Raw genomic sequence first — 12,247 nt, forward strand, 5'->3', positions numbered from 1 at the left:
TACATATATATGTATTATAAGTTAAAGACGTCTCAACATAGATTTTTATTTTTTGGGAGAAACTACAGGTGTATCCTGTTTATAGAATAGGAATACAAATGTAACATACACTAAGGCACAATTTAGTTTTGTTTTTACAACGTTTTATTGTTTATTTCACCCAGTTGCATTGATCACATTCATCATTTGGGGATTACAAATATATTAAGAAACTACATTATCATGTTCTCAATCTTGTATCTGACTTTGACATACATATTGCATAGTAATAGTCAATAGATTAGTAAGACATACAATTCTGCTGTTAAGGAATATTAGGCACTCAGTTTTTCTAAAAGCGTAACATACATATTCTTATTGCATTATTGCTAATACATGTATGATTTGCAGGTATTATTCACATATAGTTTGGAAAGCACAGTATTTCATTCTGGTATGTATTATACACAAGGCATGTTGTTAGGCATGTAGAAAGCTATAGATGTGGTTATGAGCCAGTTTTACAAACAACCCTGGACGTCAGTATTCCAAAAGATTTTGGAAAACATATTTGTAATACATCTCAAAAATGTGATCATAAAAGGATGTTTTTGTTATTGAGATCATCTCTGGTTTTAATACCCATGCATTTCATGTTATGATTTTTCAAGTCACATATGCTATTAAAACAAAGTTTCAAGTTGTATGTTCACTCTATAACTCTGCAATAATACTCGATAGAAGTGCAAGAATAACCCAGGAAACCTGCCTCAACATTCACTTTGGACTAAAAAAGCATGTTATTGTGTTGCATTAAGCAAAAGTATTCCCAACTCCCAACTCCTCTCTTTTTGACCCCCTGGGAGTCCAAACAGTCATAATCATAGTATCAACGTCCCGCCCAAGCCGCTTCGCCCTACAGACTCAAGTCTACGATGACGTGCTCAAACACTATGGACTTCCCCTTGAAGCTGGAGGAGAAGATGAAGGTCCGTCTGTCGGTGTTCACCACGGTGAAGGAGCGCGGCGACTGCACGTAGATGTCCTTGAACTTCACAAAGCTCTGGCTCTCGGCGTCCCACAGGAAGATCTGCGTGAAGGAGAAGTCGCTGCCCAGGGCTAGGTAGTGGCGGTCCCCGAAGGCGAAGGGCTGGAGCAACATGGCCCCGCGCGACGGCAGCGCCTGCACCTCGGTGAACTGCTTGCTGCTCCACTTCAGCACCCTGGAGTCCCCGATGTAGCAGGTCAAGGCCAGGTAGGTGTCGCCGCCGCCCACGCGGAACGCCTGCACCGCCAGCACCTCGTCCACCATGGGGACCTCGCCGTGGGGCATGAACTTCAGGGTGCTTCTGTTCCACACGTAGATGACGGGCGCCTGGGAGCGGCTGGAGAGGATGAGGTGGGACTTGCCGTCCAGCTGGACGAACTCGGCGTCCGTGTCGCGGAACCACTCGTGGAGGAACTGGTAGGAGAAGAAGCCGGTCTCGTTGCGCTCGGGCTGGTCCATCCACTTGTACAGCGTGGAGATGCCCGCCTTGGAGCTGTCCACGATGACAAAGTACCAGTCGCCGTCCATCTGGAAGACCTCGATGTCGTTGGGCTTGGAGATGTTGAACAACTCGATGGTCTGGAACATGGTGAACTTGTTCTGCCCGGCTTCGAACTTGTAGATGTGGGAGCCGCCGAAGAGCTGCGTGACCAGGATCAGGACGTGGTCCTCGATCACCACCGACTTGCAGCCCACCACCGATTTCCCTGCGGAGAACACGACAGGAGAGTAAAGTAAGAATTTATTATAAGAATGAAGTTAGTAGAGTAAGTAATAGCCCGGTGTGTAAGCCAATATGGTACGATTAGGTTTTCTTCCGAACCTGTAATGTTATCAAATTTTCTGAAGTTCATTTCGATGTGGTCCCATTCCATGACCACACAGCTGTTGGAGTAAGGCGCCGCCATGGCAACATAGATGTCCTCTTTAGAGGAGAAGATGTCCGCCGACATCGATTGGATGGGGATAGCCTGGTGACGGATGAAGTCTAAGAAATGCACGAAACAGGCAAAAACAGAGAACGTAGTTCACATTATCTTAACCTTTACTTTCTACTTTTACTTGCAGCAATAAACTCCATTAGCCAATCTATCAAAAATAAGTTTTCTTGAGAATAAAACTCTCTTTTCCACATAAATCTTTCCAATCTGGTCTACATATTTGGTCAATACTAAATCCATATGCTTGAAACTTTTCATTTCTAAATAAGAAGATTCCGCATAATTGTGTGTGTGTGCATGCTTGTGTGTATGCGTGAGTGCGCGTGGACGTGTGTGTGTCCACGGGGTCACCTGTGGAGATACACTCTCCGGGGGGTAGCGGCAGGTCATTGAGCCTCTTGCCCTTCATGTCCCCGGGGCCGGAGCAGAGGACGTCGGAGGCGGTGGCGTTGGTGTTCTTCAGCCACACCATCAGCCACCGGGTCTCACAGTTACACTGGAAGGAGTTCCCCCGCAGGTCCCTGGGGGGAGGGGGCACAGTGACCTCTCAGCGTTGGTACATCTCACCAAGGTCTGCTCTAACAATAGCCTGAGCGACATTGCGTTATAGGATAGCATGGTATACTGCGGTTTACGGTATTATAGTATAGAATAGTATGGTGGTGTTTTCCTTTATTATAATTAATTATGTATTTCACTCATATCAGCAAAGAGGAGATAGTTAAGTGGTGAGCGACAGAGAGAGAGAGAGAGAGAGAGAGAGAGAGAGAGAGAGAGAGAGAGAGAGAGAGAGAGAGAGAGAGAGAGAGAGAGAGAGAGAGAGAGAGAGAGAGAGGGTAGGTAACCTAAAGCATGGCATTGCTGACAAATGCTGATGGTTGAGTTCTTGCTGCAGTGAAAAGTGCTGACTCACAGTTCCAGCAGGGAATCCAAGTCAAAGAAGAGATCTCTTGGCAAGAAAGTCATTCCGTTATTGGCCAGGGATCTAAAACAAATCAATCGATTGGCCAGAGCAGCGTACATTCTTTTATAATGATACTGTTAGCCTTTTCACTGCACAGTGAGGAAAAGTGCATTATGGAAGTGAAGACCCCAAACTTACAAATGAGTGAGATCCCGTAGACCTCTTAAGGCGTATTTGGTGATGGTTTCAATCTTGTTTCCTTCAATAAATCTAAGAAACAAATACATGGCATTCTCAGGCAGAAGTACTGCACCGTCACTACAGATTTTACAGATTTGCATTTTCTCCTCAAGATAATGGACTGTAGTTTACTTACAAATATTCAAGACGAGAAAGCCCAGAAAAGGCATCATCTTTTATTGTGGTCAATGAATTAGAATTGAGAAGCCTGCAGAAGAGGAAGAAGCATTTTAATCACCGTCATCAACAACTACCTGACATGGCATAAACTACTACAAATTATGTCACACTTTGTGCATTTCTATTTCCGGTATGGGCATGTCTTCCATCTATAAAGTTGTAATACTGCCTAACCCAATTAAAAAGTAACAACTTACAGCAGCTGAAGGGATGGCATGAGAGCGAAAAGCCCTTCTGTGAGTTCAGCAATAGAACCATTCACCATGCTCCTGTGTGTAAGAAATAACACACCGGAGACAATACATAACTCATGCAATACATCAAATCTTGCACCGCATCAATATTAGGATAAAAAGTTTGCTATACTTACAAAGAATTTATATCAGTCGGAATGGTTCGAGGCATTGCCGTTGTGCCAACGCAGATGATGGTATCCTTGGAGCAGGAGCATCCTGAAGGGCATTTGAAATTCCTCTTAGAATTAACCGCTAGATTAAAACCCATGAGGAGAAAACTCATCAATAGCCATTGTTTCAGGAACGCCATGATGCAAATGTGGGTGTATTGTTAGGAATAGTGTCGGAATGTAAACCGCTCCAAGCTCGCTGTGTTTTGGCGACGGCTACATGGAGTGCAGTAGACGCCTGCTACTGGAAACCTAGAGTTGCAGTTTCATCCCGGAAGGCGGAGGCTATTCTCCAACAACATCCAACAGCACCCACACAAAATACTTCCAACACCGACAATCACATCATCGCTATAAAGGAAAGATCAGTGAAACGTGTACTGTCATTAAACTCAATGCTGCCCTGATGAGGGAGTGGACGTATTTGAGCACGGTGACGACATGCTGGATCACTTCAGCACCATGGAGAGTTTAAAGGAATGAATCATTCCATGGGCATCGTGATGCTGTTCGCCATTAGCCGAAGATGGGGTCACTTAATGCAACTACTATTTAGGCTGCGACATGCAGCCCTTTGGCACGAACTGCATCAAGTTGCAGTTTATGTTATTACATAGAGGTTATTCAATTTGGAACATATCCATCTATAATTACATCAAAGAACAAGTATGTGTGTGTGTGTGTGTGTGTGTGTGTGTGTGTGTGTCTGTCTTTCTGTCTGTCCGTCTCTCTGTCAATCCGTCCGCCAGTCAGTCTACCTTGTAACTATTTAATACAGCATTACATCATGGTTTTAGGAAGCTGTTATTAATATAGGCCACTAGAGGGGGCTGGATTAAAATATTTCGGAGCCAGGAACCAGAACCCCATTTTAAGCATGCTCGACTATTTTTACTGTTGTTACTGAAATAGTGTGGTTAATGTAGTTTTAATCTGAGGTGATGATGCAACCCCCTTTATGAAAATAGTTTTCCCCCTTCTTAGGATCTCCTCATCTTGACCTTCACCTAACCTAATTGGACAGTCGCCTACTTAATTAACCATTTGCTGAAATGAAGCAATACCGCCACCACCGTATCATGCTATTAGTTTAGTTGACCCAGAAGATGAGCCCAGCCTTTTCTACTTATCTCTCAGCTACTACAACACATTCAAACTATCACCGAACTTAACTGTAACTACGTTCATTATAACCGTCTCCAATTAGTTTAGTTGGACCTTGTTTGCTAATTAACTGTGCCATTTTATGTCATTATGGGAGACGTTGTTGAGTTTGACAGCAGTGGCAATTTCTGATGTGAGACTTGGCAAAACGTTTTCATTAAGCTAACCTTTACTGTAAAATCTATATTCAACGTACATATACAGTAACATATATGTACGTTGCTTATGTATTTTACAGTAGGCCTACTACAACTCTCTTAAGTCAGAAGTATCACCAACGAAAAATCCCATGATGCATTCTGATGTCCTACACTGTACAACGTTCTATACTGGTTATAATATTGAATCAGGGTCTTTGGGTGTGGTGTTTGACTCCTTGCCGATTCACCCATTCCCCAGACAATACTGGTCCCAGTGGTTGTTCTCGCTGCCACTAACAAGCTGTTGACCTTTGCCAGGGCATCAGTCATCTATGAGCATGAGCGTAACCAAATACACGCTACCAGCGGCAGCAACTGTACATGTCTGCCATTGCTGGCATAATTCATGACGGTTCGGCAGGCTGCATTGCTGTTTTTAGGCTAGAGTGTCCCTGAAACTCGCGACACGTGCAAGCTGAGACGCCACTATGCTACACTCACTGCTATCTCTTTCCTGCTAATGAATAAACCTGTTATTTAGAAACTACTGACGGGTGAGAAAACTTAATATGCAGCCTACTGTACATGACTGCCAACTTATATAAACATTGTCTATATCCGTCTCTGTCTGACCGTCCATATCTGTCTGTCTATCTATCTGTCGGTCCGTCTCAATATCTATCTATGAATTGATCTATCTCTGCATCTATCTATCTGTCTGTCTGCCCTTATGTATCCGTCTGCCCGTCCGTCCCATTGATAGCCAGTACGTTGAAGGTGGCGTGACATAACCCCTCCAAGGCAGAAAAGCGCCTGCTGCCAGCTATGCGCCATGCATCCAACCCTTCCTGAGTGAATCGTCAGGATGGCTCTCTAATGCCCCACCACTGCGGCGCGAGTTCACAGGTGACACTTTCAAACGCAACCGTGACCCCCAACTGTCGAGAGTGTTGGGGGGGGGGGGGGGGTTGGCTCCTGGTGACCGCCTCACAGCAGGTGTTGGATCCCTCCCTGGGTCTCTGGTTCCCTCGAGCGGCGTCCTGCGTCGTCTCCAGAGTCGGTGTCGGAGTCCCCCCTGCGCGGTGATACGCGCCGCTATATTCTCCCTTTTCCATGGAACATAAACATATTATGGTTACGGATCATACGATAGTTGCGTGCATGCAACCTGTCCTCGCGTATTAAATATACACAATTGATTTATGGTCAAGAGATGTGGAAACTTGGCTGCGAGGGTATCAATGGCTTATGTTTACTTGACTTGGAAAATAAAAAGGGATGGTTTTTGGGATTCAAACATTAAGTCACTACATGTCGGACTACTCTGATTCAACCTGCCATGGGAGAGAGATATTGAGATAGAGATAGATAAAAGAGAGTGAGGGCCACAGTAAGACAGACAGAGAGAGCGAGAGTGTGAGTTAGAGAGCTAAAATGAAAGAGAGAGGCAGGCAGAAAGAGAGAGAGTGAGAGAGAGGTAGAGGGAGAGAGAGATACTGGGAAGAAGCTACACATGGTTAAGGTTTTGATTAATGCGGACGTGATTAAACACCTTCTGGTTTAATAAAGCTTCCGTAGGTAACCGATCCTCACATACTCCATGACTGCTGCCCCCATTTTAAATAGCTACCTAAATTTATCATCTTTGTGGAGGTAATTCAAACCTGTACGCATTCACATTTTGGTAGTGAGAGAGAGTGTGTGTGTGTGTGTGTGTGTGTGTGTGTGTGTGTGTGTGTGTGTGTGTGTGTGTGTGTGTGTGTGTGTGTGTGTGTGTGTGTGTGTGTGTGTGTGTGTATGTGCGTGCCTGTGTGTGTGTATGTGTGTGTGTATGTGTGTGTGTGTGTGTGTGTGTGTGTGTGTGTGTGTGTGTGTGTGTGTGTGTGTGTGTGTGTGCGGCTTCTACTTTCTGTAGTGTGCTGCCTGAGGACTTGTTTCAAATAAATTTGTCCCTGTCTTTAATCCCTGCCCCTGTGTGCTTCTGAACATGCTCAACATAAAACATAGCACATGTATCAAATAAATCCAACATTGTAGTAACAATCGCAAAATTATTAGGCCACAAGATAACTACAGCACAAAGGTTTTGATAGTTGACACGTCATTCATCATGGCCGAAAACAACTCACTGGGACTATTTGAAGATGGAAAAAGGATCAAAGACTGTGTGTGTATTTGTGTGTGTATGTGCGTGCGTGCGTTTATGTGTGGGTGTGCATGTGTCTGTGTGTGTATTTGTGTGTGCGTCTGTCTGTTTGTGTATTTGTGTGTGTGTCTGTGTGTGTATATGTGTGTTTGTGTGTGTGTGTGTGTGTGTGTGTTTTTGTGTGTCTTTGTGTGTGTGTGTGTGTGTGTGTGTGTGTGTGTGTGTGTGTGTGTGTGTGTGTGTGTGTGTGTGTGTGTGTGTGTGTGTGTGCGTGTGGTTGTGCTTGCTTGTGTGCTCGGGGGATGAGGGTGGGGTATTTTGACACATTATTTATATGGAAGACAGATTACATTGGCTCCCTGTGTCCTGGGGAGACATATGTGTGTGTGAGACCAGGAACATCTGATGTTCTGGCCTCTCACCAGAGCATTCCAGAACTGTGTGCCCTGCAGAGTGTGTTCCCTTAGCATGGGCCGTGAAACCCAGTAGACGATACATATGAGCGAGATGATTTAATTATACTCTTGGGAAGGTGATGATTTCGTCACCATCTAGCCCCTTGTATAGGACTGCCACGCAGAGAGCTGCACTCCATACCGTCTCACATGTACAGAAAAGGTTTCTAAACTGGGCAGAGAAAGCGGACGCGGAAAAGGAGCTGTTCTTCCCCAAAAGGTGCTGATTGTGTTTTGGAGCTTGGCATCGAAACTCAAAATACAAATCTTATAAAGAATACTTCGAAATTTGAAAAACTTTACATTTCCGCAACAAAATATTTTTAGTGAAACAAATATTCCCTACCCCCCTATCCCTCTTTCCTCCAGTCTCTTCAACTCCTCTCTCTCTCTCTTTCTCTCTCGCCCCCTGTCTGTGCATCACCCAGCCCCTCCCCCCTCCTCCGTCTCTCCCATCGGCCACTCAGGCTCGCGCGAGCAGAGTTTCCCGTCCCGTGTCAGGATAACATCGTTAACAGAGACCACCTGACGGTAAGGCAATACAGATGGACGCAGTGGAGAAAACTCTCACTTACAGAGATGACACCGTGCTGTACGGAAAGCGGCTCCCAACGGACCAGGACAAGTACCCCCCAAAGACCCAACCGGACGAGCCCAATTATGTGGATTTGGTTGACATGAAATTGGATGGCACAAAACCCGTTAAAGGGACTTTTCCCGGGGAAGCCGATCAGCGTGACTTTATCCAACGAGATATAAGCGCATTGGCACCGAATGATTTCCCCGGCAAGGGTGTCTGTGATTGCAAAGTGAATGCAGAGGATTTCCCGGGAGAATATTTCCAGGACAGGTGGTTCGACATGACGGTCACCGATGAGGTCGCCGAGGAAGTGCGGTTACTTGGGGGGAACGGTCCGGACACCAACACGGAGCCGGGGGGGACCGCGCTGCTCCGAAATGAACACGACCCGCGCGCTGGCAGCGAAAGTATTTGTAGCAGAAGTGATGACATGGAATACACGGACATGTACTTGAACAGCAAAACGGAGTCGGACCACGACGACGAGAGCGAGGGGCTGTCGGAGCCCCACGAGCCCGAGCAGGTGGAGGACGAGTCCCACTACATCACCACGCACGAGATCCAGCTCACCGAGCTAGACCACGACGTGGACTACGACCACCACGGACGAGGGGACTGCGAGGACGACAACCTGGTGTACACGTTCGTGGACTACGCTCTGTTCGAGAGCGACGAGACCCAGGGAGACAGCGGCTGCATGGGGATAAAAAACAAGACGATGCTGAACATTACGCACGAGTACAAAGGAGCCGCGGCGGACGTGGGGCGGGAGAGCGACTCGGACAACAGCTCGGACGAGAGCGTGTTTAAAAACGAGTGCGTGAACACGCATCAGGAAAGGTTGATTCACTTGTCGATCAAACCCGCGGCCAGGACCACGGAGGACAGCTCGGACAACTTCTCAGCCAATGGGAACGCGTGCGGGCACGTCCAGCCGGCGCCGTACCGAGGCCGCTTTCTGACAAACATTAACCCGCGAGGGTGTGATTTTATCCCCGCTCCGGGACGACAGCATCTCGCCACCAAACTGCGGTGGAAAGATGTCAACTCCAGCGGCGCGTCGAGTTCCATCAGCGAGCTGGACGACGCCGACAAGGAGGTGCGTAATTTAACGTCCAAGACGTTCCGCAGCCTGGCCTGTCCTTATTTTGATGCTATCAATATGAGCACTTCCAGTGAGTCCTCAATGTCGGAATACGGGCTAGGGCTCAACAAGTGGTCTGCTTTTGTCAACTTAAACCACGGTAATATCTCACAGCAAACCGAACGCGGGGTCTTTGCGCGCAAGAGTTCCAGCGCCACGATCGCCCTGAACAACGCCGCTGACAGTAAGACTAAAGAGAGCAACCCGAAGACTCCCCAAACCAAGTTTGACGCGGCTAAAAAATACGAAGCGCGTTCTAAACAACCTTCTTCGTCCTCCAACATAACACAAGCAGAACAACCCCAGAGGGGTGACGTTTTCACGTTAACGGAAACGATTAACTTCCAGGTCGAAGCGGAGTTACCAGAAAGTACGAGACAGTCCAAATGTTCTAAAGGTGTGCACGGGTCGTCTCGCACCAAAGAGGGCGTGGCGAAGGGAAACACTCAAAAGCGGGCAACGTTTGCTTCGAGTCACTTGAAAAATGTTATTTCCAAAAAAATGCAATTTGAAAGTGATCACCAACTAGAAAGGGGCGACTTCGCCTCACGTTCTCCGTGCTCACAATGCAGAGAACAGGAACACAGTCAGGGGAGAGGGCTGCACAGGCAGTCCTCAGAGTCAGGCTCAGAGTTCACCGTCAACTCTCTCGACGAAATTGGTTATGAAGGCATGAGGCCTCACTCCTGCGAGACCAGAGAAGACGAGAAAAAAACACATTTCCCAGAGAGGGGGGGCATTGAGAACCTTGATCTGTTAGAAACCCACAAAGCTGGGCTCAACCACAGCCAGTGTAGCGCCTTCACGTTACTAAGAGGGGAGGTGGAGGCTCAAAAGGCACCTCAGGGTGCCCATGACACCGCCCCCGCCACAGCACCTACAGAGAAGGAAGCCCCCGATGGCAGCGGTGTTGGAAACAAACTGTCCCACCTTTTTGTTCCGAGCTCCCTTCTTCTTTCAAAGGAGAAAGACTCAGAGGAGCGGGACCCCCCAGGGGCCGCAGCGCAGAGCGGCCGAGAGCCCGTTGTGTACCGAAAAGAAGAGGACGAGAGGGTCGCCAAACCGCCCGAGATAAAGATACGCTTGAGGGCCGCAAAAGAAAACAAAGGTCACATGCTCAATATTGCTAACCTCCTAACCCCTGAAATAAGCAACACGGTGAAAACACTGAAGACGGCTGGGTACTCTAGGCTTCAGGTGCTCTCCGCCCCGGACCGCATGCCTCACTTCACCGTCCGCGACGTCAGGGAGAACAAGTGTAAGTTTCAGGCCCCCATCTATCACGTCAGAGACGTGCGCAAGTTGGTGAAAAGTTCCTATGGATTTGTTGCCGCCGATAACGCCGATAACAGATGTCCTGCCGCCGCGCCGGCAGCGGCAGCAGAGGGGTCCGACGACACGGGCAAAAGAAACTCAATCAAACACGTGTCCCCCTCTCCGATCTTCATCAAATGCAACTCGGTGAAAACAAACAGTGACGGCAAACCGGATCCGGCGACGGCGGAGCCATCGCCGGCCAAACCGCCGGAGGCCAGCCGGTTCTCCCCCAGAGGGGAGGGTTCCTCCTCACACTGGGCCGCCTACAAGGGGACCCCCGCCGCGGCCAAGCCTCCTCACCTCGACCCGCCGAGACAGGACCGACAGACGGGGGACGGCGGGGAGAGGAAGAACGACCCCAAGGTGCCCAACCAGGCGGCGCTGGAGAAGCTGCAGGCGGCGGTGAAGACCATGGAGCAGCTCTACGTGTTCGACCGCAACGAGTGGAAGCGCAAGGGCCACGCCCCGCAGCCCGTCAGCAACAGCCACGTCCTGTCCCTCATCGCCAGCGAGGAGCACGGCGCCGAGGAGGTCGCCGCGGCAACCGGGGGTCGGCGGCCGGGGGAGCCCGACGCGGTCGCGGGCGGCCGGGCGAACCCGTCGATGATCAAAGCGGGAAGAGAGAAAGAGAGCAAGGGCATCGTTTACGTCCCCGTGAACAGAGATCCCGCCGGGGCGCAACCGCAGCTGAGCAAGACCTACTGTAAGAAGAGCGTGCTCCATTTGGACCCCGGCAAGAGGCAGAGTCAGGACCTCCCCCCGGGTGCTCTGTCCCAGGCCTCCTGCACCCTCAAAAGCGCCAAGACGCAGGGGGCTCCGCCGTTAGTAAAGATAGCGGTTCCTAAAGACCGGAGGCAGGTAGAGCTGGTGAGGGCTGCCGACAGCGGTGCCACGGTGACGCCGTCCAACGTAGACCCCGGGAACTACCTGACCATACCCAGGCAGGGGTACACCAGCGAGATCAAACTGCTGCCCCCACCGCCCAACGCCGCGGGCGATTCCCCTGCCGCCCAGCCCCAGACGGGGGGTTCACCCAGCTCCCCGCTGGCCCTGCAGACCACCCAGCCCCACCACGGGGAGTGTTCCTCCGCGTCCATCTTCCACCACCACCACCACCGTCACCACTCCCCGGCACCGCCAGCCCCAGGGCCGCCTCGGCCCCATCTGCCTCGCCTCTCTCCCTCCGCCTCCCCCCCGTCCCCCTCCCCCGGCGGCGGCGGCGGCGAGCAGCCCCCCGCCCCGCAGACCCAGCGCAAGATGCTGCTGGACCTGACCACGGGCTTCTACTACCTGGTGGACACGCCCCTGCAGCCCGCCACCAAGCGGCTGTTCGACCCGGAGACGGGCCGCTACGTGGACGTGCCCATGTCCCACACCCCCGTCACACCCATCCCCCTGTCACCGCTGACGCTCAGCCCCGGGGTCTACACCCCCACCTACATGATGTACCCGGGGCCCGTCCCCCCCTCGCCCGTCCACGCCGACACCCCCGGCCTCCCGGAGGCGGGCCACGCCGGCGGCCCGTCGATCCCGCCCACGCCGTCCTCGTCATCGCCGTCCCGCCTGAAGCCCGGCCGGCAGCAGGAAGCGGGGGGATCTGAGA

General features: G+C 50.1%; 2 protein-coding genes across 2 annotated transcripts in view; one reads left to right on the top strand and one right to left on the bottom strand.

Moving 5' to 3' along the window:
* Positions 1-127: 127 nt before the first annotated feature.
* LOC132454033 (leucine-rich repeat LGI family member 2-like) lies at positions 128-4,236 on the bottom strand. Its single transcript, XM_060047182.1, has 8 exons — positions 3,663-4,236; positions 3,490-3,561; positions 3,249-3,320; positions 3,071-3,142; positions 2,882-2,953; positions 2,320-2,489; positions 1,851-2,015; positions 128-1,734 (listed from the first exon to the last, which is right to left on the bottom strand). The coding sequence occupies exons 1-8, from the start codon at positions 3,836-3,838 to the stop codon at positions 896-898; spliced, it is 1,638 nt and encodes a 545-aa protein (XP_059903165.1). The 5' UTR covers positions 3,839-4,236; the 3' UTR covers positions 128-895.
* Positions 4,237-8,071: 3,835 nt separating this feature from the next.
* Positions 8,072-12,247, top strand: part of LOC132454034 (uncharacterized protein C4orf54-like) — a 13,438-nt gene continuing 9,262 nt past the window's right edge. Inside the window, exon 1 of the mRNA XM_060047183.1 lies at positions 8,072-12,247. This exon is cut by the window's right edge and continues 290 nt beyond it. Within this exon, the coding sequence (XP_059903166.1) occupies positions 8,149-12,247 (4,099 nt within the window). The 5' untranslated portion in view covers positions 8,072-8,148.

Source organism: Gadus macrocephalus, chromosome 3 (genome assembly GCF_031168955.1).
Source record: "Gadus macrocephalus chromosome 3, ASM3116895v1".
NCBI lineage: Eukaryota > Metazoa > Chordata > Actinopteri > Gadiformes > Gadidae > Gadus > Gadus macrocephalus.